The sequence below is a fragment of the Pseudophryne corroboree genome, chromosome 10, assembly GCF_028390025.1.
Source record: "Pseudophryne corroboree isolate aPseCor3 chromosome 10, aPseCor3.hap2, whole genome shotgun sequence".
Taxonomy (NCBI): Eukaryota; Metazoa; Chordata; class Amphibia; order Anura; family Myobatrachidae; genus Pseudophryne; species Pseudophryne corroboree.
This window is the reverse complement of record NC_086453.1, coordinates 65,712,320-65,724,666: the sequence shown is the minus strand read 5'-3', so window position 1 is coordinate 65,724,666 and position 12,347 is coordinate 65,712,320. Positions and strand designations below refer to the sequence as shown.

Here is a 12,347-nt window from a genome sequence, read left to right as displayed (position 1 = left end):
TTAAGCAAATGAAGGGCTCCATCCACAAGTCCCACATGCCTAGCGGAATCGCTCTGTTTTAGCTCCTCCTTCAATGCCTCCAGCTTCTTCTGCAAAAGCCTGATGAGGGGAATGACCTGACTCAGGCTGGCAGTGTCTGAACTGACTTCACGTGTGGCAAGTTCAAAGGGCAGCAGAACCTTGCACAACGTTGAAATCATTCTCCACTGCGCTTGAGACAGGTGCATTCCACCTCCTTTGCCTATATCGTGGCCAGATGTATAGTCTTGAATGGCCTTTTGCTGCTCCTCCATCCTCTGAAGCATATAGAGGGTTGAATTCCACCTCGTTACCACCTCTTGATTCAGATGATGGCAGGGCAGGTTCAGGTTTTTTTGGTGGTGCTCCAGTCTTCTGTACGCGGTGCCTGCATGCCGAAAGTGGCCTGCAATTCTTCTGGCCACCAACAGCATCTCTTGCACGCCCCTGTCGTTTTTTAAATAATTCTGCACCACCAAATTCAAGGTATGTGCAAAACATGGGACGTGCTGGAATTTGCCCAGATGTAATGCGCGCACAATATTGCTGGCGTTGTCCGATGTCACAAATCCCCAGGAGAGTCCAATTGGGGTAAGCCATTCTGCGATGATCTTCCTCAGTTGCCGTAAGAGATTTTCAGCTGTGTGCGTATTCTGGAAAGCGGTGATACAAAGCGTAGCCTGCCTAGGAATGAGTTGGCGTTTGCGAGATCCTGCTACTGGTGCCGCCGCTGCTGTTCTTGCAGCGGGAGGCAATACATCTACCCAGTGGGCTGTCACAGTCATGTAGTCCTGAGTCTGCCCTGCTCCACTTGTCCACATGTCCGTGGTTAAGTGGACATTGGGTACAACTGCATTTTTTAGGACACTGGTGAGTCTTTTTCTGACGTCCGTGTACATTCTCGGTATCGCCTGCCTAGAGAAGTGGAACCTAGATGGTATTTGGTAACGGGGGCACACTGCCTCAATAAATTGTCTAGTTCCCTGTGAACTAACGGCGGATACCGGACGCACGTCTAACACCAACATAGTTGTCAAGGCCTCAGTTATCCGCTTTGCAGCAGGATGACTGCTGTGATATTTCATCTTCCTCGCAAAGGACTGTTGGACAGTCAATTGCTTACTGGAAGTAGTACAAGTGGTCTTCCGACTTCCCCTCTGGGATGACGATCGACTCCCAGCAGCAACAACAGCAGCGCCAGCAGCAGTAGGCATTACACTCAAGGATGCATCGGAGGAATCCCAGGCAGGAGAGGACTCGTCAGACTTGCCAGTGACATGGCCTGCAGGACTATTGGCTTTCCTGGGTAAGGAGGAAATTGACACTGAGGGAGTTGGTGGTGTGGTTTGCGCGAGCTTGGTTACAAGAGGAAGGGATTTACTGGTCAGTGGACTGCTTCCGCTGTTGCCCAAAGTTTTTGAACTTGTCACTGACTTATTATGAATGCGCTGCAGGTGACGTATAAGGGAGGATGTTCCGAGGTGGTTAACGTCCTTACCCCTACTTATTACAGCTTGACAAAGGCAACACACGGCTTGACACCTGTTGTCCGCATTTCTGTTGAAATACTTCCACACTGAAGAGCTGATTTTTTTGGTATTTTCACCAGGCATGTCAATGGCCATATTCCTCCCACGGACAACAGGTGTCTCCCCGGGTGCCTGACTTAAACAAACCACCTCACCATTAGAATCCTCCTTGTCAATTTCCTCCCCAGCCCAAGCAACACCCATATCCTCATCCTGGTGTACTTCAACACTGACATCTTCAATTTCACTATCAGGAACTGGACTGCGGGTGCTCCTTTTAACACTTGCAGGGGGCGTGCAAATGGTGGAAGGCGCAAGCTCTTCCCGTCCAGTGTTGGGAAGGTCAGGCATCGCAACCGACACAATTGGACTCTCCTTTGGGATTTGTGATTTCGAAGAACGCACAGTTCTTTGCTGTGCTTTTGCCGCAAGTCTTTTCTTTTTTCTAGCGAGAGGATGAGTGCTTCCATCTTCATGTGAATCTGAACCACTAGCCATGAACATAGGCCAGGGCCTCAGCCGTTCCTTGCCACTCTGTGTCGTAAATGGCATATTGGCAAGTTTACGCTTCTCCTCAGACGCTTTTAATTTTGATTTTTGGGTCATTTTTTTTACTGATCTTTTGTGTTTTGGATTTTACATGCTCTGTACTATGACATTGGGCATCGGCCTTGGCAGACGACATTGATGGCATTTCATCGTCTCGGCCATGACTAGTGGCAGCAGCTTCAGCACGAGGTGGAAGTGGATCTTGATCTTTCCCTATTTTTTTAACCTCCACATTTTTGTTCTCCATATTTTGCGCACAACTAAAAGCCACCACAGGTATACAATGTAGATGGATGGATAGTATAGTATTACTTATATTTATGGACGACGAGTGACGACACAGAGGTAGGTACAGCCGTGGCCTACCGTACTGCTGCTTAGTGCTTATATATATGATATACTGTATAACGGACCTGGTGGACACTGTCAGCAGACTGCTAAACAAACTAGTATGAAGAAAGAAAAAAAAAACACCACAGGTATACAATGTAGATGGATGGATAGTATAGTATTACTTATACTTATGGACGACGAGTGCACTGACGACACATAGGTAGGTACAGCCGTGGCCTACCATACTGCTGCTTAGTGCTTATATATATGATATACTGTATAACGGACCTGGTGAACACTGTCAGCAGACTGCTAAACAAACTAGTATGAAGAAAGAAAAAAAAAACACCACAGGTATACAATGTAGATGGATGGATAGTATAGTATTACTTATACTTATGGACGACGAGTGACGACACAGAGGTAGGTACAGCCGTGGCCTACCGTACTGCTGCTTAGTGCTTATATATATGATATTATACTGTATAACGGACCTGGTGGACAGTGTCAGCAGACTGCTAAACTAGTATGAAGAAAGAAAAAAAAACACCACAGGTATACAATGTAGATGGATGGATAGTATAGTATTACATATACTTATGGACGACGAGTGACGACACAGAGGTAGGTACAGCCGTAGCCTAGCGTACTGCTGCTTAGTGGTTATATATATATTATACTGTATAACGGACCTGGTGGACACTGTCAGCAGACTGCTAAACAAACTAGTATGACTATGAAGAAAGAAAAAAAAAACACCACAGGTATACAATGTAGATGGATGGATAGTATAGTATTACTTATACTTATGGACGACGAGTGCACTGACGACACAGAGGTAGGTACAGCCGTGGCCTACCGTACTGCTGCTTAGTGCTTAATTATATATATAATATACTGTATAACGGACATGGTGGACACTGTCAGCAGACTGATAAACAAACTAGCATGAAGAAAGAAAAAAAACACCACAGTGTTTTTCAGGCAGACAAACATATACTGGACTGGTGGTCACTGTCAGCAAAACTGTGCACTGTACTCCTGCTATAACTGCTCCCCAGTCCCCACAATTAGGCAGTGTGAGCAGTGCACTCAGCACAGATATATCATGCAGCAGTGCAGCACACTGAGTGAGCACAGATATGGTGGAGCGTTTTTTTTCAGGCAGAGAAACAACGGATTAAACTCAAAACCCTGCACTGTACTCCCTAACAGCTGCTCCCCGTCCACAATCCTCCCCACAATTAAAACTAAGTCACTCAGTTGTTGTTTTTTCTAATACAACGGAGAGGACGCCAGCCACGTCCTCTCCCTATCAATCTCAATCCACGTGTGAAAAATGGCTGCGACGCGCGGCTCCTTATATAGAATCCGAGTCTCGCGAGAATCCGACAGCGGGATGATGACGTTCGGGCGCGCTCGGGTTAACCGAGCAAGGCGGGAGGATCCGAGTCGCTCGGACCCGTGTAAAAAAAAGGTGAAGTTCGGGCGGGTTCGGATTCCGAGGAACCGAACCCGCTCATCACTAATATATATATATAGCAGTACGGTACAGTAGTCCACTGCTCTACCTACCTCTGTGTCATCAAGTATACTATCCATCAATACCTGTGCTGCATTTTAGTTGTGTGCAGTATATATAGTAGGAGGACAGTGCAAAATTTTGCTGACCACCAGTATATATATAGCAGTACGGTACAGTAGTCCACTGCTCTACCTACCTCTGTGTCGTCAAGTATACTATCCATCCATTCCATACCTGTGCTGCATTTTAGTTGTGCGCAGTATATATAGTAGGAGGACAGTGCAGAATTTTGCTAACCACCAGTATATATATAGCAGTACGGCACAGTAGTCCACTGCTCTACCTACCTCTGCGTCGTCAAGTATACTATCCATCCATACCTGTGCTGCATTTTAGTTGTGCGCAGTATATATAGTAGGAGGACAGTGCAGAATTTTGCTGACCACCAGTATATATATAGCAGTACGGTACAGTAGTCCACTGCTCTACCTCTGTGTCGTCAAGTATACTACAAAAGTTCAGTAAAATGACCCAAAAATCAAAATTAAAAGCGTCTGATGAGAAGCGTAAACTTGCCAATATGCCATTTACGACACGGAGTGGCAAGGAACGGCTGAGGCCCTGGCCTATGTTCATAGTGGTTCAGATTCACATGAGGATGGAAGCACGCATCCTCTCGCTAGAAAACTGCGGTGCCACTCCTAGATGGGCCAGGTGTTTGTGTCGGCCACTTGGGTCGCTTAGCTTAGTCACACAGCTACCTCATTGCACCTCTTTTTCTTTGCATCATGTGCTGTTTGGGGACTATTTTTTAAATCTGCCATCCTGTCTGACACTGCAGTGCCACTCCTAGATGGGCCAGGTGTTTGTGTAGGCCACTTGGGTCGCTTAGCTAGGTCACACAGCTACCTCATTGCCCCTCTTTTTCTTTGCATCATGTGCTGTTTGGGGACTATTTTTTAAATCTGCCATCCTGTCTGACACTGCAGTGCCACTCCTAGTTGGGCCAGGTGTTTGTGTCGGCCACATGGGTCGCTTAGCTTAGCCATCCAGCGACCTTGGTGCACCTCTTTTTTTCTTTGCATCATGTGCTGTTTGGGGACTATATTTTAAATCTGCCATCCTGTCTGACTCTGCAGTGCCACTCCTAGATGGGCCAGGTGTTTGTGTCGGCCACTTGGGTCGCTTAGCTTAGCCATCCAGTGACCTCGGTGCAAATTTTAGGACTAAAAATAATAATGTGAGGTGTTCAGAATAGACTGGAAATGAGTGGAAATTATGGTTATTGAGGTTGATAATACTATGGGATCAAAATTACCCCCAAATTCTATGATTTAAGCTGTTTTTGAGGGGTTTTTGTAAAAAAACACCCGAATCCAAAACACAACCGAATCCGACAAAAAAATTTCAGGTAGGTTTTGCTAAAACACGTCCGAATCCAAAACACGGCCGCAGAACCTAATCCAAAACCAAAACACAAAACCTGAAAAATTTTCGGTGCACATCACTATCACTGCATATGATTCTGTCACCATTGAAAGAATGGTGGAGGATTATATGAGTGACAGCATCCAAGTAAGCATGTCAGACAGTCCTTATGTATACTGGCAGGTAAAAGAGGCAATTTGGATGCCCTTGCACAAACTGGCTTTATTTTACCTAAGTTGCCCCCCCTCCAGTGTGTACTCCGAAAGAGGGTTTAGTGCAGCCAGTAACCTTGTCAGCGATCGGCGTAGGAGGTTACTTCCACAAAATGTGGTGAAGATGATGTTCATCAAAATGAATTATAAATTCCTCCGGGAAGACCTTTACCAGCAATTGCCTCCAGACAGTACAGAGGGACCTGTGATGGTGGATTCCAGTGGGGACGAATTAATACTCTGTGAGGAGGAAGAGGATGTACACAGTGAAAGGGGTGAGGAATCGGAGGATGAGGTCATCATTTCAGCCACAGTCGTGTGGCAGACCCTGTCACTGAAATGATTGGTTTGTTAAAGTGTGCATGTCCTGTTTATACAACATAAGGGTGGATGGGAGGGCCAAAGGACAATTCCATCTTGCACCTCTTTTTCTTGTTATCATCATTTGCTGTTTGGGGACTATTTTTTTAAAGTGCCATCCTGTCTGACACTACCGTATATGTGGAGTGGTACTGCCATTTAATTCCAGTGATTTGGATGTATAATTCTAGTGATTTTGCCATTTATTCCAGTGATTTGGACATATAATTCCAGTGATTTTGCCATTTAATTCCAGTGATTTGGACGTATAATTCCCGTTGGAATTGTTTGTGTCGCTTGGCTTAGTCATACAGCTCTCTCATTGCACCTCTTCAACATCTTTGCATGAGGTGCTGTTTGGGGCCTAGTTTTTGAAAAGTGCCATCCTGGCTGATACTACCTTAGGAGTCCAGGTTTACTGCTGCATTAGTCTTGGGGTACTGCCGTATAAGTCCACCAATTGCAGAATTTTTTAAAAATGACAGGGGCGTGCTGGAGATGCTGTCAGTGGACCGAACAATTGCGGCCCACTCTCGACATTCAGCCACTGCGTGACACTACTAGATGTGCCAGGTGGTTGTGTCGCTTAGCTTAGTCATACACCAACCTCGGTGCACCCTTTTTTCTTTGCATTATGTGCTATTTAGGGACTACTTTTTGAATAGTGCCATCTTGTCTGCAACTGCAGTGCCACTCCTATATGGGCCAGTTGTTTGTGTCGCACACTTGTGTCGCTTAGCTTGGTCATACAGCCAAATCGGTGCAACTTTTAGGCCTAAAAACAATATTGTGAGGTGTTCAGAATAGACGGGAAATGAGTGGAAATTAATGTTATTGAGGTTAATCATACCGTAGGAGCAAAATTACCCACAAATTCTGTGATTTTATGTTTTTTTCTAAAATCATCCAGATCCAAAACCAAAACACGAAAGTGGAATTAGCACCAAAACCAAAACACGAAAGGGTGGTTTTGGCAAAACCAAGCCAAAACCAAAACACGAAAGTGGAATAAGAACCAAAACACAAAACACGAAAAGTGCCAGCCGCACATCTCTAAAATAATACTGTAAGCAGTAGCGGTTCTTGCCACGGGCAAGCGGTACTTTTGCCCGGGGCGCCGCCTTCCGGAGGGCGCCGGCGCCATCCGGAGGGTGCCGCACCAGGGCAAGATCCGCCACTGTGTCCCCCGCAGTGCCCTGCTGTGCCCCCCCGCTTTGAAGGGAACTAGACGCGTAGCGTCTAGTTTCCCTTCATTGAGAGGACCTTAGTTGTGCGGTGCACGATGACGTCATCGCGCACCGCACAGCAAAGGTCCTCTCCATGAAGGGAAACTAGACGCTACGGTCTAGTTTCCCTTCGTCTAGAGGACCTTTGCTGTGCGATGCGCGATGACGTCATCGCGCACCGCACAGCATAGTGGCACAGACACTAGGGGTCATAATTGACCTCTAGTGTCTATGCTGTTCTATGGGAGAGACGTAATAACGTCTCTCCCATAGATTGAAGAGAAGAGAAGAGAGGAGAGGAGAGGAGAAGAGCGGCGCCGCCGGCGGAGGGGGTCTGGATCAGGAACGGGGATGGTAAGTATACTTTTTATTTATTTTTATTTTTTCTTTCAGCGCGTTGACCACGCCCCCAATTGAAGCCACGCCCCCCATATTTTGCCCGGGGTGCCACAAATCTTAGAACCGGCCCTGACTGTAAGCCCAATTTATGTGATCTTAGCAACAACAACAAAACAGATCCAAAACCAAAACACGAGGGTGGTTTTGCAAAACCAAAACTTTAAATTTAAATCTAGATTCAAATCCAAAAGCAGCCCATGGGGGTCCACACATAACCTTAATAAGAATGGAAACTTTATATTGGTGTAATATTATAACCCTACTCTTTCTTAGGTCTGACACTGAAATGTAACCAGTGCTATGGATACCCATATTACTGCCCGGAATCTACCCAGCTGTGTACCCTCGACCAGACCGTCTGTATGATGCAGGCATTCACTGTTGTAGGTAAGCTGCGAGATGACTCTCCTTTACCCATTGTACCACCCAATACCACCATCTTTACTTTACTATAGTTCACCTACTTGATTATCTAAGAGAACACTGCTATCATCAATGGATTCTTGTAGGAATCAAGCTCCTGCTCATAGAGGCGTCACTAGTACTGGTGTGGTTCGGGGAAGGTGTGAAGGGGGTACTGAAAATAGGAGGAAATGTTGTTATTAAAGTAAGTAAAAGCACCTGTTAAGGCCAGTACTCACTGGCCGATGTGGAAGAGATGTGTGCTGAGAGAACCGCTCAGCACACATCTCTCCCGCCGCTCAACACAGCGCGATGTGTGCTGAGCGTGCGGGGGAGACGGGGGGGGGGGGGCCACTCATTTCACCCAGCGGGTGAAATGAGCGACCTGCTAGATTGGACTGCATAGCAAGCCAATCTAGCGATAGCGATGCGCGGGGCTGCGCATCGCTATCGCTGTAGGGGGTACACACGGAGCGACCATGATTAAAATCTAAGCAATCTAGTTAGATTGCTTAGATTATCACTCCGTGAGTACCCCCCTTTAAACACACAGAAAAGCTGCCACTTAGTAAATCTACCCCCAGGTAAAGTGAGATCCGCTAGAAGTCTACAAGGAAGATTCGCTCTCAGGTACTGAAGGATCTTCTGGTTGTGTGTTTTGTGTGCATTCTAGATCCTCCCTGGGGCAAGGATTCATCGAGAAGAGCTTTTTGTGCTGATCAGGGACATTTTTTATTATCATTTATGCAAAACAAGTAGTTACTAGAAGAGCGACACTCAGAGCTCTGCTGATAACACTTGCAAAGAGGTATTGGGTGTGGTTCGTTGGGTCGACAGTAACTAGGTTGACAGTCATTAGGTCGACCATTATTGGTCAACAGTGACTAGGTTGACACGGTCATTAGGTCGACATGGATATGGTCGACATGGAAAAAAGGCTGACGTGAGTTTAAAAAAAATAAATTGGTGTTGTTTTCTTTGTAAAGTGACCGGGAACTCCAATTAGTGCACCGTGTCCCCTCGCATAGCTCGCTTTGCTCGCCATGCTTCGGGCAAGGTGCCTCGCTCCGCTACCACTGCGCTCGGCACAGGTTACTATTCCCAATCGTAGTCCACGTGGATCGTATAGTATTAAAAAGTTTAAAAAATTTGACCATGTCGACCTAATGACCATGTTGTCCTAATGACCATGTCAACCTTTAGTAGTCGACCTAATGAATGTCAACATAAGTGTTGTCGACCTAAAGACCGGCCACCGAGGTATTACCCAATATTGCAAGACTTTTCCCCCCTGAGGAAAGGACCAATAAAGTCCTGAAATGTTGGATTATACCTCTGTTCCTGCATTATCTATAGAGCTCTGTGTAACGCCCTACAAGTCTGTGATTTTTATCATACAGCCTTGCAGCTGTGAAAGCATGCCAACGGCTGAAGAATATTTTACTAGCTAGGTAGTATATAGGTACCCAGAAGGCACTCACCTAATGTATTGCTGAGTTGGACCATTGCAGTCCTTTAACTGTTATACTGTAAGCAATGGTGGCAGTTCCAGCCGTCCCTTTAGCAATGTCTCTGGCCACATGTGACTGTATTATCTTTCCCTTGCAGAGAATGGCCAAATCACTGAATGGACGTACAAGGGCTGCTCTCAGGGGCTAGTGTGCAATGAAACAGTATATGTGGATCAGGGCATCAAGAAAACCTATATAAGCTCTCAGTGCTGCAACTCTGACCTATGCAACATCGGCACATACTACGGTAAGAACCAAGTATACTGTGTCTGATGCTCAAGATTACTAATCTTCAACCAGGGCCATTCTTTAGGGTGGCCAAGCCAGGTATTCTCCTGGGGCAATGCCAATGTTTGGTAGTTCCCGAAATTTGTGCTTCCATATATACTCCGAGTCTCCAGAGCTGTTTGTCTAAGGAGGCACCTACTGTAGGCACTTCTGAAATCTTCACCTTGCGCCAGCAGATGACATGGGGGAGATGTATCAAAGCTTGGCGAGTGATAAAGTGGAGATAAAATACCAGGCAAGCAGATCCTAATGGCCATGTTGCAGGCTGTGTTTGCAGATGACACAAAGGAATACAACAGGTTAGACACACCAGGTGGGGTAAAACAAATGATTGAGGATCTAGGTAGACTAGAGGAATGGTCAAGAGTGTATCAATTACAGTTTAATGCCATATAAAGCAAAATCATGCACTCGGGTCTCAAAAATCCAAAGGCTAAATATAGTATTAATAGCACTATACTGGAAACTACTGAGGAGGAAAGGGATCTAGGAGTCACTATTTCAGGTGACTTAAAGGCAGGTAAGCAATGTAACAAAGCAATGAGGATGGCTAGTCAGATGCTTGGTTGCCTAGGGAGAGGAATCAGGAGCGGAAAGAAAGAAGTAATAATGCCACTGTATAAGTCATTGATACGGCCTCATCTAGAATACTGTGTTCAATTTTGGAGGCCATATCTTCAAAAGGATATTAATACATTAGAGACTGTACAAAGAAGGGCAACTAAAATGGTGCATGGCCTACATAACAAAACATACCCACAAAGACTAAAACATCTCAATATATATAGTTTGGAGCAGAGAAGGGAAAGGGAGGACATGATAGAAACTTTCAAATATTTAACAAAGTCCAGGAGGGAAACATTCTCCAAATGAAGAGAAGCAATAGGACACGAGGACATGCACTGACACTGGAGTGGGGGGGGGGGGGGTTCAGGAGAAATATGAGAAAAAATTACTTCGCAGAAAGGGTAGTGCACAGGTGGAATAGCCTCCCATCAGATAGACATAAGGATATCCATACAAAGAAATAAGGATCAAATAAGGTTTGAGGTAAAAATATGGTAAAAAAGGGGCAGATTAGATGGGCCAAGTGGTTCTTCTCTGCCATCAAATTCTATGTTTCTATGTAAAAACGACAGTAGCTGATTGGTTGGTACTTTATCTCTCTCCAAGCTTTGATACATCTCCCCCACGTTCTCCCAAGACTACCGCCATAATCGGATTGAGAAGTTGACCTATGAATTGCTGTGGTTGCATTCCCAATGATTTGAGATTTCTGATTACCATGTAGGGAACTTGGGGAGGCAAGTGGGTCAGGGAGGGAAAAAGGGTTGATGTGGAGAAGTAAGCACTGGTATTTGTCTAATTATTTGTTCCAATGGTACACCATGACATCTATCCCGGCACAGAAGAAGTCAATGTCAAGCGCCTGAAGCCAGAACATTATGGCTTCGTGAACTTCACCATCAATTGTGAATCGCCTTCCACCCTGGTGCTTCTTCAATGGTCCAAAGAGATGGAACTCACTCGGTGCCAGGTCAAGGCTGCAGGGCAGATGGTCCAGTACCTCCCAATGATAGCGCCATACATCTTAAACGTCTGTCCTGCCTTTATCAAAAGCAGTATACCAAACCCAAACCTGTTTCCATGGCATGACATTATCACCATATACCTTGAAAAGTTGACAGTGTATTTCAGATGCTGATGTGCCCTTAGAAATCTGATCACAGTACGCACCTCAATGGTTGAGCATCTTTCCGTCAGCCCTGCTAGTTACAACTGATGCTGGGACAGTAAGGGTCCTATGAGGCACAGTCTAATGGCCATGAGGGAAAGCAACGGCCTACCTGCTCTGGCCTGGTGGGTAATTAGAATGAAAATGAATGAAACAGGGAACATTGCACATGTGAGAGGTCTTGTTACCTTATGTATTGAACCAGTCTCGTGCCTGATATTGTGTCCTGGAATTCTGGCTCAATCTCAACCCCTGACAGCAATAAATGGCGGCACCATGCAAAGTATGGGGTATGATTCTGGCACAAACCCTGTATACAGTAATATGCTGCTATTATAGTGGTGGACACTGGAGCTGCTTTCTATTCTGGTCACTATTTCAAATGTGACACTTCCCTGCTGCGTGTACATGGATCTGATGCAACGGTTCCCATGTAGGTCATGTACTGTTGTAATGATTCTTCTGCAGAGCCATCCAGACCTGTAGAACTCATTCTCTCTGGTGAGTTATCATCCACTGAGAAGTATATGCAAATTGGGTCTTACAATCATTACCAATTCTTTTGATGGAAAAAGTTCACGAGTCATGTGACATAAGTGGGCGGGGCATGTTTACTGAGTGTGTAGAAAGGGAAGGCATAATGTCCACGCTCTGAGTTTTTGGGGTTCACTCTGTTTTTAGGGGCCTATTTATCATGACTAATTGCTAATTACACATGGGGAAATGTAATTGGCCTGTTCATTATTAGGGACCCACTGCAGCCATCTAGTATTCAGCAAACTCCAAATACTGAGAGTTTTCGGAGTTGCCTGCAAGAATTTACTCCATCTTC

The 12,347-nt window shown here is 45.5% G+C and overlaps 1 protein-coding gene across 1 annotated transcript in view; it reads left to right on the top strand.

Annotated features, from left to right (window-relative positions):
* Positions 1-12,347, top strand: part of LOC134965193 (urokinase plasminogen activator surface receptor-like) — a 28,083-nt gene that overhangs the window by 10,604 nt on the left and 5,132 nt on the right. Inside the window, exons 2-3 of the mRNA XM_063941705.1 lie at positions 7,853-7,966; positions 9,590-9,739. Of these exons, the coding sequence (XP_063797775.1) occupies positions 7,853-7,966; positions 9,590-9,739 (264 nt within the window). The remainder of the gene's footprint in view (positions 1-7,852; positions 7,967-9,589; positions 9,740-12,347) is intronic.